The 12,377-nt window shown below is 45.7% G+C and overlaps 1 protein-coding gene, 1 long non-coding RNA gene and 3 other non-coding genes across 8 annotated transcripts in view; 1 reads left to right on the plus strand and 4 right to left on the minus strand.

The window, feature by feature from the left end:
* Nucleotides 1-5,862: 5,862 nt before the first annotated feature.
* Nucleotides 5,863-7,617, minus strand: LOC132536783 (uncharacterized). Its single transcript, XR_009548315.1, has 4 exons — nucleotides 7,474-7,617; nucleotides 7,057-7,166; nucleotides 6,279-6,349; nucleotides 5,863-6,054 (listed from the first exon to the last, which is right to left on the minus strand). It is a non-coding gene; the product is annotated as an uncharacterized LOC132536783 (long non-coding RNA).
* LOC132542967 (small nucleolar SNORD12/SNORD106) lies at nucleotides 6,126-6,221 on the minus strand. Its single transcript, XR_009553937.1, has one exon. It is a non-coding gene; the product is annotated as a small nucleolar SNORD12/SNORD106 (small nucleolar RNA).
* LOC132542963 (small nucleolar SNORD12/SNORD106) lies at nucleotides 6,427-6,519 on the minus strand. The gene has a single exon (XR_009553932.1). It is a non-coding gene; the product is annotated as a small nucleolar SNORD12/SNORD106 (small nucleolar RNA).
* LOC132542966 (small nucleolar SNORD12/SNORD106) lies at nucleotides 7,236-7,329 on the minus strand. The gene has a single exon (XR_009553936.1). It is a non-coding gene; the product is annotated as a small nucleolar SNORD12/SNORD106 (small nucleolar RNA).
* Nucleotides 7,618-7,726: 109 nt separating the features above from the next.
* Nucleotides 7,727-12,377, plus strand: part of ZNFX1 (zinc finger NFX1-type containing 1) — a 54,055-nt gene continuing 49,404 nt past the window's right edge. Inside the window, exons 1-3 of one of the 4 annotated variants that reach the window (XM_060185623.1) lie at nucleotides 7,727-8,238; nucleotides 9,685-9,921; nucleotides 11,135-11,250. In XM_060185623.1, the coding sequence (XP_060041606.1) occupies nucleotides 11,190-11,250 (61 nt within the window). In that variant the 5' untranslated portion in view covers nucleotides 7,727-8,238; nucleotides 9,685-9,921; nucleotides 11,135-11,189. Of the gene's footprint in view, nucleotides 8,239-9,007; nucleotides 9,085-9,684; nucleotides 9,922-11,134; nucleotides 11,251-12,377 lie in introns of those variants that run through there. The other 3 variants (XM_060185632.1, XM_060185621.1, XM_060185636.1) reach the window with 3 other exon arrangements.

Below are 12,377 nucleotides of genomic sequence, written 5' to 3' on the forward strand. Positions count from 1 at the left end.
CAAGTATTATCTGGTATTGCTGCAATAAGCAGCTATGAAACTTTTCATTTTTTCTGAGTGATGAAATAGAATGCAATTAGAATCACAGACAGGAAGGTATGTGGTGTGTGTGAAATTCAGCTATTCTTTTTGTCTCTTTACAGGATTCCCAGTAGTCAGTTCTACTGTCTAAAACTGATAACTTTCCCACCTTAATTCCAGACCCAGAATGTATTTCTATCTCTAGTTTACCCTGTCATAGAGATAGCTTGCTAGGTAGGGAATGGACCTAGTCATGTTGTTGGTTCAGGTCTGAATTCCAATGTCACATAAGCTAGCCATGGTACCAGAGCAAGCTCCCTGTAATTATGTCTCTCTCCCTCCCACTCTCTCTTCTCCCTTCCTCTCTCTTTCTCTGAGTGAAAGTCATCCCATGAATGGTAAAATTTTGTGTGGGTAAGATTCCAGCTACAGGAGCCAGGTGGTGGCACACCTGGTTGAGTGCACATACTGTATACAATGTGCAAGGACCCAGGTTCAAGCCCCTAGTCTCCACCTGCAAGAGGAAACCTTTACAAGTGGTGAAGCAGTGCTGCAGGTGTCTCTCTGTCTTTCCCCTGCCCTCTTAATTTCTGGCTGCATCTTTCTAATTAATAATAAAAGTTAAAAAAAAAAAAAGAACTGATTTAAAAAAACTGAAAAAATATCCAAGCTATATAAATAAACAATAAAATAAAATAATGATTTAAATCATTTTTTTAAAGATTTTATTTATTTATGAGAAAGATAGAAGGAGAGAGAAAGAACCAGACATCACTCTGGCGCATGTGCTGCTGGGGATCGAACTCAGGACCTCATGCTTGAGAGCCCAAAGCTTTATCACTGCGCCACCTCCCAGACCACATATAAATCATTTTTATAGCTACAATACTAAAAGAACCTAAAGACCAGGAGTTAAACTATTCTTTTCTGCATAAATTTCCCTCAGGACCAGCTTGCATTCTCCACAAAAACAACAGTAGGATTCTGTAACATGTGCGCTCAGCCAGGTGCGCCACCACCCAACCCTGTAGGATTCTATAATCAAAGATTTTTTTCCCTATGAATTTCCACAAAGTCAGTGGAGTATAATTTTGTAGCATTTTTCTTTATTTTATTTTTGAGAGAGATGTAGAGAGAGAAAGACAGAGAGAAAACCAGAGCACTGCTCAGTTCTGGCTTGTGGTGGTGCTGGGGATTGAACCTGGGACTTTGGAGCCTCAGGCATGAGAATCTCTTTGCATGACCATTATGCTATCTACCCCTGCCAAGCATTTTTCTTAAGAAAGTGTTCTCACATAAGTAGAATGGATACTATCATACTTCCTTCTTTCTTTCAAAGAAGGCTGATTGCTAATTCTTCAAGTGACAAAGTCAAAAGTTCACATAGAATTCATCAAGGGAGTTGGGCGGTAGCGCAGCAGGTTAAGCGCAGATGGCCAGATGGCGCAAAGCACAAGGACTCACATAAGGATCCGGGTTTGAGCCCCCAGCTACCCCCCCTGCAGGGGAGTCACTTCACAAGTGGTGAAGCAAGTCTGCAGGTGTCTATCTTTCTCTCCCCCTCTCTGTCTTCCCCTCCTCTCTCCATTTCTCTGTCCTGTCTAACAATGATGACAACAATAATAACTATAACAAAATAAAATCAACAAGAGCTACAAAAGGGAAAATAAATTTTAAAAAGAATTCATCAAACATATATTGTGTATCTCTTATGTGAGGTGTGTTAAGGGAAATAGTACCAAACAGGGACCAGCCACCCAGATTAGACCACACAATAACCACCTGTGAAGGTATGGGCTCAACAACCCCAGTCCAGTCCTTACCTGGAGGGAAAGCTTCACTAGTGGTGAAACAGTACCGCTGATGTGTATATGTTCTCTCTCTCTCTCTCTAACACACTCTTAAACACAGTAATTTCTTCAAACGTTATTTTTATTTTTATTTTGTTGTTTTTGCCTCCAGGGTTATTGCTGGGGCTTGGTGCCTGCACCATGAATCCACTGCTCCTAGAGGTTACTTTTTTCCTTTTGTTGTCCTTGTTGGTTTTTTATCGTTGTTGCGATTATTATTGTTGTTGTTATTGATGCCATTGTTGTTGGATAGGACAGAGAGAAATGGAGAGAGGAGGGGAAGACTGAGGAAGAAAAAGATAGACACCTGCAGAACTGCTTCACTGATTGCAAAGCGACCCCCCTGCAGGTGGGCTTAAACCGGGATTCTTTTTATTTATATATTTATTCCCTTTTGTTGCCCTTGTTTTTATTATTGTTGTAATTATTGTTGTTGTTATTGATGTCGTCGTCATTGTTGGATAGGAAGGAATCTTGGAAAGTGAAGTCAAGAGGTCATAGAGATAGCATAATTGTTTTGCAAAAACTCTCATGCCTGAGACTCTTGAGAGAGATATCAGGTTCAACCCGCAGCACCACCATAACACAAAGCTGAGCAGTGCTCTGGCAAAATAAATAGGGGCTGGGCAGTGGCACACATAGTGCAAAGTGTAAGGATCTGCAAAAGGTACTGGATCCAAGCCCCCACTCTACACCTGAAGGGACACTTCACAAGTGGTGAAGCAGGTCTGCAGGGTCTCTCTCCCCATCTGCCACTCCCCTCTCAATTTTTCTCTGTGCTATCAAATAAAATGGAAAAATAAATTAAATAAAACAAAAAGTTAAAGTGACCTAGGAGGCAGCCTGGAGGTGACACAGTGGATTAAGCAATGCATTCTCTGTGGTCCAGGAAGTGGCTAAGTGGATAAAGCATTGGGGCCGGGTCGTGATTGAGAGCACATTAAAGTGCACAAGGACCTGGGTTCAAACCCCCAGCCCCCACCTGCAGGGGGAAAGCTTTGCATGTGGTGAAGCGGGGCTGCAAGTGTCTCTCTGTCCCTCTCCCTATCTTCCCCTTCCCTCTTGATTTCTGTCTGTCTCTATCCAATCTTCTTCTTCTAGCGTTTGCCCTTCCTCCGTAGCCAGTCAACAGCGTCAGGTTGAGCCTGATGTAAAGTTTCAAGACCTCCTTTGAATCTGGAGAGGTGGCAGTCGACTATGTGGGTCATAGTCTGTCTGGAGCCGCAGGGGCAGTTCGGGTCGTCTCTGGCTCCCCAGCGATGGAACATAGCGGCGCTGGCCATGGCCTGTTCGATAGCGATTGAGGAGGGCCCAATCATAACGTGCTAGGTCAAAGCCAGGTTGACGCTTGCAGGGGTCTGTGATGAGGTGTTTGTATCTATCCAATAAATAAATAAAGATAACAAAAAAAAATTTAAAAAAGCATTGGACTCTCAAGCAATGCATTCTCAGACATGAGGTCTAAGAAGGGGGAGGAGACTGCAAAACACCCAGTTAAATTATAATTTTAGATTAAAATATCAACAGTGTCCAAATACTGCATATTATTTATTTAGCTAAAATTCAAACTTAACTAGGGGGGCCAGGTGGTGGGAAACCCAGTGGAGCACACACATTGTCATGTGGAACGTCCAACCTCCAACTTTCCACCTGCAGGGAGAAAGGTTCACAAGCAGTGTAGTGCTACAGGTGTCTCTCTGCCTTGCGACAACCTTGCATCTCATGTTTTATCTGGTGTAGAACAAGGACAGTGCTGAAAGGGACATGTTTCAAAGAGCAGAAGGCCCAAACATGCTGCTCAGCCCATACCATTGATAAAACTGAAATCGGGTGTCAACATTTTGAGACTTTATTGGGGGATCAACAGCTTACAGTGGACAGTAAAAGACAGTACTTTGTACATGTGGAACATTTGTCAGTTTTCCACATAACAGCTTAAACTCCCCCCCCCCCCCGTTGTCAACATTTTAAGGATCTTTGGCCTCCTAAAATGGGAAGCCCAGACTATATTGCTAGTATCCACTCCAGCATAACAAAGGAGCATAGCAAAGTGAAGGCTGGCTGCTTGATAGAGTAGGAAGGGATCACAGGGAAATTTGCTGGTTTGAGTCTAGTTGATAGCACATGCTTCAGACCAGAATAACTGTTTGGGGGGAGCTCCTCTGCTTTGGTCTACTCCAGCACTGCCTGCAAAATCTTAGAAAATTGCGCTTTGCCGAGCTCTTAGTCTTCCCACTTTCTAGTTCTAGGGCAGAGGCTTCCTGCCTCAGACTGAATATTTACACAGTGCCTCCTCCAGACATGGCATAGGAGCTTCAAGACCTGGAGGGAATTTTTCTCTGGCCCAACCTTGTGTGGCCATGATTAAGAATAAGGTGGGCAGGGGTAGGTAGCATAATGGTTATGCAGAGACTCTCTTGCCTAAGGCTCTGAATTCCCAGGTTTAGTCCCCAGCACCACAAAACAGAGCTCATCAGTGCAGTTAAAAAAAAAAAAAAAACCAATATGTGGTCCGGGAGGTGGTGCAGTAAATAAAGCATCGGACTGTCAAGCATGAGGTCCTGAGTTCAATCCCTGGCAGCACATGTACCAGAGTGATGTCTGGCTTTCTCTTTCCTTTCTCATGAATAAAATCTTTAAAAAAGAAAATTAGGGAAGTCGGGTGTAGCGCAGCAGGTTAAGCGCACGCATGCAAAATGCAAGGACCAGCATAAGGATCCCAGTTCAAGCCCCGGCTCCCCACCTGCAGGGGAATCGTTTCACAAGCTGTGAAGTAGATCTGCAGGTGTCTTTCTCTCCCCTTCTGTCTTCCCCACCTCTCCATTTCTCTGTCTTATCCAACAATTACATCACTAAGAATAACTACAAGGGCAACCAAAGAGAATATTAAAAGAAATACTACTGATAATTTAATGGTTATGTAAAAGTGGCCCTTATGTCTGAGGTTCCAATCCCAGGATCAATTGAGCAGTGATGTCAAAAAAACAAATGGTTGCAGGGAGCAGTGGGTTCACAGTACTGGTACCAGCATCATCAATAACCCTGGTGGCAAAAATTAGAAAAGATTTTTAAAAAACTTAAAAAATATCTATTCCACTTTGTCGTCCATTTTATTGTTGTAGTTATTATTGCTGTTGATCTCGTCACTGTTGGCTAGGACAGAAAAAGAGGGGAGATAAAGACAAACACCTAGAGACCTGCTTCACCTGTGAAGACTCCCCTGCAGGTGGGGAGCCAGGGGCTCGAACCGGGATCCTTACCCCATCCCTGGGGCTTTGCGCCACATGCGCTTAACACACTGCACCACCGCCCTACCCCCTCCTCTAGCTTTTTAAAAACATTTTATTGGGCGGAGCGTAGATAGCATAGATAGCATAGCGGTTATGTAAAGACTCATGCCTGAGGCTCCAAAGTCCCAGGTTCAATCCCCCCACACCATAAGCCAGAGCTGAGCGGTGCTCTGGTTTAAAAATAAACTTGGGACTTTGGAACCTCAGACAAATCTTTGAATAACTAGCATTATTTGGCCCCACACATTTTTTGTGTGTAACTATTAAGGCTCCCTCCCCATCCCAGTAAGTAAATTCTATTCCAGTGTATTGGGAGGTGGCCCAGTGAAGATAATCCTCACCAGTGCAGGAGCTGCATTTTCTAGGGAGCTCTCCCCACCCCCAGTCCAGAGCCTCCCTCCAAGTGGTGCTGTTCTGGCCTCTAATATACAGAACCTTCTACATTAGTTTACATGCCTTATCTAGGTTGCCAATGATGCATACAACTTGGAATTTTTCAAATCCACGCAGCTAGTGGGGAGCCAGAACCCTAACCCATGTGCACCAACTCCCTGGAAGTTGTTTTAATCCACTACCAATTTAAAGGGCCTAGCTAAGTACCGTATCTGAGACCTTGACCCTGAGGTACACTGCTAATTAGTTCCCCTGTTAATTATGTCAAATGATTATAATTTAAAGATTTCACCACACTCCAGACAGAAAAGGTTCTACAAAATTTATTTATGAGTTACAAAGGTTCTTTGATCTTTCAAAACCAGCACAGGGTTGGTCATGTGGTTCCTCAAACATTATCAGGATAAAGGCCTTCTACTCTTGTTGCTATTCCCACCCAAAAAGCAACTTCTCACCAATGACAGGAGTGAGGTGCCTTCGGATGTTCACAGGCTTCTGATCTGTAGGTATTAAAAAAAAACTGTAAATAACGAAAATCTCCCAGTGAACATAACATTTTAGAACTGCTGGAGCCACTGCATCAGACTAAACTGGCTTACGGTTAATGTTAGTAAGATCAACAGGGTCGATCTGATGGGGAAAAAATTAAGTCATCAGTTGCAATGTCCAGCTCTTTAGTCCAATTCTACTACCTACTCAGCACATGGGTACTTTGATCACTTACCTAATTCTTCGAACTCTAGTCACTCCACGTGACTCTGTAGTCACTCCACGTTTTCTGACCATAAGCCTAAACTGGGAAAAAAAAACAAAGAATAAACTTTTTAACACTAGACGCACATGGGCAGCACACGCAGAGAGGAGCTGGTCAAGATGGCATATCAGACAAAAACTGGCTTAAGAGCAAGTAGATCAACATGGTCGATCTGTTGGGGAAAAAAGATTCAGTCATCATATATGCCAACAGGGAGCTCTCCATGAAAAGGCCTACTTTTAGCTACAATTCTGCATTATTTTTTTTTAACCAGACCACTGCTCAGCTCTGCCATATGGTGGTGCAGGGGATTGAACCTGGGACTTTGGAACCTCAGGCATGAATCTGTTTACATAACCATTATGCGGTCTACCCCTGCCCGCATCGAGCCTTTCATAGCCTGCCTACAAGGCAAGATCTGTGCAGCCATTTTCAGAGAAATAGCATCCACCCGTACAGTTCTGTATCTCTTACTAAAGGCCAACTTCGGACCACTCTGGCAGTATAAAAGCTACGTGGTCAAACTAAGTAGTTCACACGGACACTGTGCTGCATTGCCGTGTGCACGACAGATGAGCACACTGAAAGGAAAGTCGGTACTGTACTGCCTTATACCCGCAGCTATCTTTTAAGACTTCTGAATTCTCATTGTTGCACGTGCCAACATAACGATGTGGGGTTCCCTCACTTTGTAGACTACTGGGCTATACCTCTTTTTTTTGTTAAATAGGACTAAGACAATGCTTACCCCAGAGCTCAGGTGTTCCAAAACTGCAAACATTTACACGAGGCTCGCTCGGAGAGCCAGCGGCAATCCTGTTCCTCAGACTCCGGCCTGTTCCTTTCCATCTCGCTGACCTGGTGATGAGGAAAGAGCATTAACCACCATCTTCCCGCGGTCGACAAATAAAATGGCCGGAGCCTGAGGCCGGCGTTATCAGAACTAAACTGGCAAATGCGCAAAGAAAATCATCATTATCGATCTGATGGGGAAAAAAGTAACGTCATCATTTACTCCGGCCAAACGTTCCATTAACATGCTCGGACTTTTTTTTCCTATTTTCTCACATGGGTCTAAATCCACATGGAGTCGTAAGTGGAAAAGTCATGAGCAGATGAGATGGAACAAAGTTTAAAAAAGAAAAAAGAAAAGCTTGCCACTCACCGAACCAAGCTAGGCTGGGGGGAGCAGACCAAAACCCTCCGGAGTAGAAGTACAAGCACAGCAAAAACCGCAGAAGTGAAAGAAAGAAAGGCGCTAAGGACCTCCCTTATATAAGCAGAGTCGCTGCTTGCGCCTGCGCACTGAAACGGAGACGTTTCCACTTACCGCCCACGCCGCGCGGGACCCTCTGGGAAATGTAGTCTTCGAGCCACCCAGCCTGCGGCGATTTTTTTTTTTTTTTTTTGCTGTCAAGGCCTAATCTAGCCCCTCCCCTTTCCCTGTGCTTAAGGGGCCGCTGGGCTCCTAGGTCTCGCCGCCATGTCGTGCTTCACACGCACTAGTCTTCCCACAAGCTCCCCCTTCCTCTGGGACCCACTAAGCCCCGCGACAGCCCTGGGTGCAGTTAACCCGCCCTCGGCAGCCCCCTCTCCTCAGCTGCGCCGGCCCGAAACCACTGCCCAGGGAAGCTGAGCGACACCCGCCCGTTCTCCCGCCCCTGCCTATCCTGAGGGCGGGGGGACCCCGCCGGGGGCCCTACCCCCCACACGCTCGCCATCCCCGAGCCCCCTCCTTCTTCCCTTCCTCCTCCTCCGGCTTTGGGCCGCCCGCCCGGCCCTTTGCGCCGCCCAGTATCTGCGGGGAAGGGAAACTGAAAGGGCGCGGCGGCGGCGGCGGCGGCGGCGGCGGCGGGCGGGGCAGAGGACCTGCCGGGACCAGACCCTGAGCTCCAGCCGGCGGCGGCTGGGAGAGGACGCGCCGGAGCGGGTGAGTGACCCCGACCCCGCACCTGTCTCTCCGCGACGACCCCCGCGCCGGCGCCTCCCCCGCCTCGGTCCCCCCGCCCCCGCCTCGGCCTGGGCGCTGCACCCCCATCCGCTCTGCGCGGCGCCGCGGCCGCCTCCTCGCCCCTTCTCGCCGCCCTCAGACCCTCCATCAGCCTCCCCGGCAGCCCGCGATCGTCACCTCCGCGGTGCGCGGCCCGTCTGCCGGCCGCCGCTGGCCCACAATAAAACTGCAGCTACCCCTTCAGTGCGTCGTCTTTCACCTTCGCTGCTTTGCCTCGGTCGCCCCCCTGCCACTTCCACGGCTCCCTGTCCTCCCAGCTCGGCACCCTGCCCCTCAGTCATCCTCAGCGCCCCCCTCAACTCCCCGGGCCCCAGCGCCTCCTTCACTTAGCCCAGTTCTCCCCACCCCCATCATCACCTCCATCCCCGGCCCCGGTCAGCTTCTGATTCTCCTTTGCCTCCTCCTCCCCTTGCCTCTGCTCTCTCCACCCCCTCCTTCTACCTGTCCTCAGCTCTCATCACCTCCTCCTGCCCCCATCTGCTACCCCCGTGCTCTGGCTGACTCTTACTTCCACTTTCATCATCTGCAAACAACCCCCGCACACACCTCCCATAAGGTCAGCCTCACCCTCTCTCGTTGAGCCCCCCGCATCTCCACTCTCCCGTCTCCCCACTTGAGCTTTGCAATGGCACCTGCCTCGTGCCCCCACTCAGGCCTGGCTGTGCGAGACCGACCCCAGAGTACTTCCGTCCCTCTCAGCACCCTGGAGACCTCCCACCTGTGAAGCTCTGGCCTCTGGCTCCAGGCTCTTTCCCTCCTCTCTGGGTAATTACCATTCTCCTCTAATTTGACCCGTATACCAGTTTGACCATCACTAATTTTCTTCTTCTCCTTCTTCCTGCCCCTTAGGCCTTGATTCCCAAAGCAATCCACATCAGTCTGCTTTTCTCATACCATTTCCTGGTTCTCTCTGTTCACCCTTTCCCGTGTGGCTTTTCTGCCATTTTTTTTTTTAATCCCTTGAAATTTCTTAGTTTCTATTTTAGTATTTAACAGGAGGGGGCAAGAATTTTCCCCTCTGAAAAAAATATTTTTTTAATTAAGGAGAAAAGAAAACTCTTATTAAACCTCCACCATTAGGCCAGGATTTGATAAGATGAGGGAAGAGATTCACCCAAAATATTAGCAACAGGAAGGAAATGAGCTCCTTTTTCTGATGAGGATAAAAGCTACACTTCATATAATGCCAAATCTATTCACAATTTCCAACTATGAATATTTTAAAACTCAGAGAGACACTCTCAGAAAACCCCTTTGCTGAGAACTCTGAGTCACTTTCTTTCCCTAGCCCCAATTCACATGGCATACATGAATTGAATTACGAAGTTCCATTAAAGGGGCTTTCTCTTCTACTTCCTCTTGCAGGACCATTGTCAAGAAAATTATCAAGGGAGAAGAATGAGGAAAAGAAAGAACGTCCAGTTTCTAGCTCATCTTTAGGAAACAGAGCCCTGTAAATGCTAAGCGCTCTGCTTGTTGGAACATGTAATTTCTTGATTCAGTAAATCAGGAGGTTTAATCAGTTTGACTGTTTCCAAACTCTAGAGTCCTATAAGCCTTATAAACTAAGAGTAATGTAAAAGACAAATGCTGAATGGGATGGTAAGTAATTGATTTTTTTGGATTAACAAATTAACAGGGGCTGGGAAAGTGGCTCAGTGGTTAGAGTACACACCTGTTGTGCATGAGTTTCAGTCTCCATTCCCAGCATTGTATGGAAATAACAAGGAGGGCAAGGGGAAGTAGCATAATGGTTATGTAAAGAGATTCATGCATGAGTCTCCAAGGTCACAAAATGAAATAACAAGGAAAATCCCATTGATGATATAGTGATTCTTTGTACTATCACTATTTCTACCTATCTTTCTTACTCTAAAAATATGAGAAAGGGGAGGGGAGGGCAAGCTGTATTCACTAGGTATATTGCATACACTATCATGCAGTAAGGATCAGGGTTCAGGCTGCTTGGGAGAAGCTTTACAAGTAGTGGAGCAGTACTGCAGGTGTCTCTATCTCTCACTCTCTATCAAGAAGGACATATATTGTTAATAGTAATAATAAAATAGAAAAATGTTGGACCAGAGAAGTAACTCAGTGATAATACATATGAGACCTTTGGTTTTATCTCTAGTATTACCCAAAAAAAAAAAAAAGAAGAGGACTGGCAAAATAATTCACTTATATAGTTCTATAGTACACTGCTTTGCAATATATGTAACCCTGGTTCAAGCCTAACCCACCGCTTTAGAGGAAGCTTTGGTGCTATGGTTGGTATCTGTCTGTCTCTCTCTCTCTGCCTCTATTAAAAAAAAAAAAGTTTGTCCTAGAAACATTTGTCTGCCATGTAGGGAGGGAAATGAAGCTTAGCAATTGATTAAGTAACTTGACTTAAGGCATAAACTAAATAATAGTTTTGTGTGGGAATTGGAGACACTGTCTATATCCCAATCGAGTACAAGGATAAAGGGGAGGAGTTATTCAATCTCTTGAAATCATCTAATTTTTTTTTTTTTAAATTAACCAGAGTATTGCTTAGCTCTGGCTTATGGTGGTGCAGGGGATTAAACCTGGGACTTCGGAGCTTCAGGCATGACAAAGTTTGCATAACCATTATGCTATCTACCCCCACCCGAAATCATCAATGTTTTATATCATAATTAGGCAGACACAGAATTGAACACTTGAAATCATTTTTAAAGTCTGTTTAAGTTAACAGGTCATTAATTTATAGAGCAGAAGGATCAGTTTTTTGCCATTCTAAATTTTGTTCTGCCGGATGCTATTTCAAATGGCACTAATAACTTAAATTGTGCAGATTTACAGATAACTGAAAACAACGTGAATGTAGAGGAATTCAAGTGACTCAAGAAATGGAGGACAGAAGACCATATCCAGAGGCCAGACCCAGGAATCCCCATCCAAACCACGGAGGTGAGACCATTTCTGCAGCCTGTATGCCTTTGAAAAACAGCCCTGGGGGTTTGGCGGTAGCACCACAGGTTAAGTGCACATGGCACAAAAGGCAAGGACCTGCGTAAGGATCCAGGTTGGAACCCCCGGCTCCCCACTAGCAGGGAAGTCGCTTCACAAGCGGTAAAGCAGGTGTGTAGGTGTCTTATCTTTCTCTCTCTCTTTCTGTCTTCCCTTCCTCTCTCGATTTCTCTCTGTCCTATCCAACAACAACGACAGGAATAACAACAACAGTAATAACTACAACAACAATAAAACAAGGGCAATAAAAGGAGGAAAAATAGCCTCCAGGAGCAGTGAAGTTGCCCCAGCAATAACCCTGGAGGCAAGAAAGAAAGAAAGAAAGAAAGAAAGCCCTCATTTTACCCTAATAATGCTGGTGAAAAGATATATTTCGCTCTAGCACAGATATTGAGGAGGTGTTTGAAATGGAAATAACTCTCAGGTTTAGAGCAGCACTGTTAATGGACTCTTAATGTAAACCAAATAATTTAATTTTCTTGTAACATTCTTTAAAAAGTAAAAGAGGAACAGGTGAAAACACATTTTAAGAATTTATACTATAAGGGGGTAAATAGCATAATGGTTATGCAGAGACTATCATGGCTGCGGGTCCAAAGTCCCAGGTTCAGTCTCCCACACCACCATAAACTAGAGCTAAGCAGTGTTCTGGTAGGAAGCAAAAAAAATACTGTCGGGAGTCAGGTGGTAGCACAGTGGGTTAAGCACAGGTGGCGCAAAGTGCAAGGACCGGTGTTAAGGTTCCCAGTTTGAGCCCCTGGCTCCCCACTTGCAGGGGAGTCGCTTCACAAGCGGTGAAGCAGGTCTGCAGGTGTCTTTCTCTCCCCCTTTCTGTCTTCCCCATCTCTCTTCATTTCTCTCTGTCCTATCTAACAACGACAACATCAAGACCAACAGTAATAGCAACAAGGACAACAAAAGGGAATAAATAATTTTAAAAATTTATACTGTCGGGTGGTAGCGCAGCGGGTTAAGCGCACGTGGTCTGTAGGTATCTTTCCCTCTTTCTCCATTTCTCTCTGTCTTATCTAACAATGACATCAATAACAACAACAATAACTACAACA

The sequence above is a fragment of the Erinaceus europaeus genome, chromosome 1, assembly GCF_950295315.1.
Source record: "Erinaceus europaeus chromosome 1, mEriEur2.1, whole genome shotgun sequence".
NCBI classification, from domain to species: Eukaryota; Metazoa; Chordata; class Mammalia; order Eulipotyphla; family Erinaceidae; genus Erinaceus; species Erinaceus europaeus.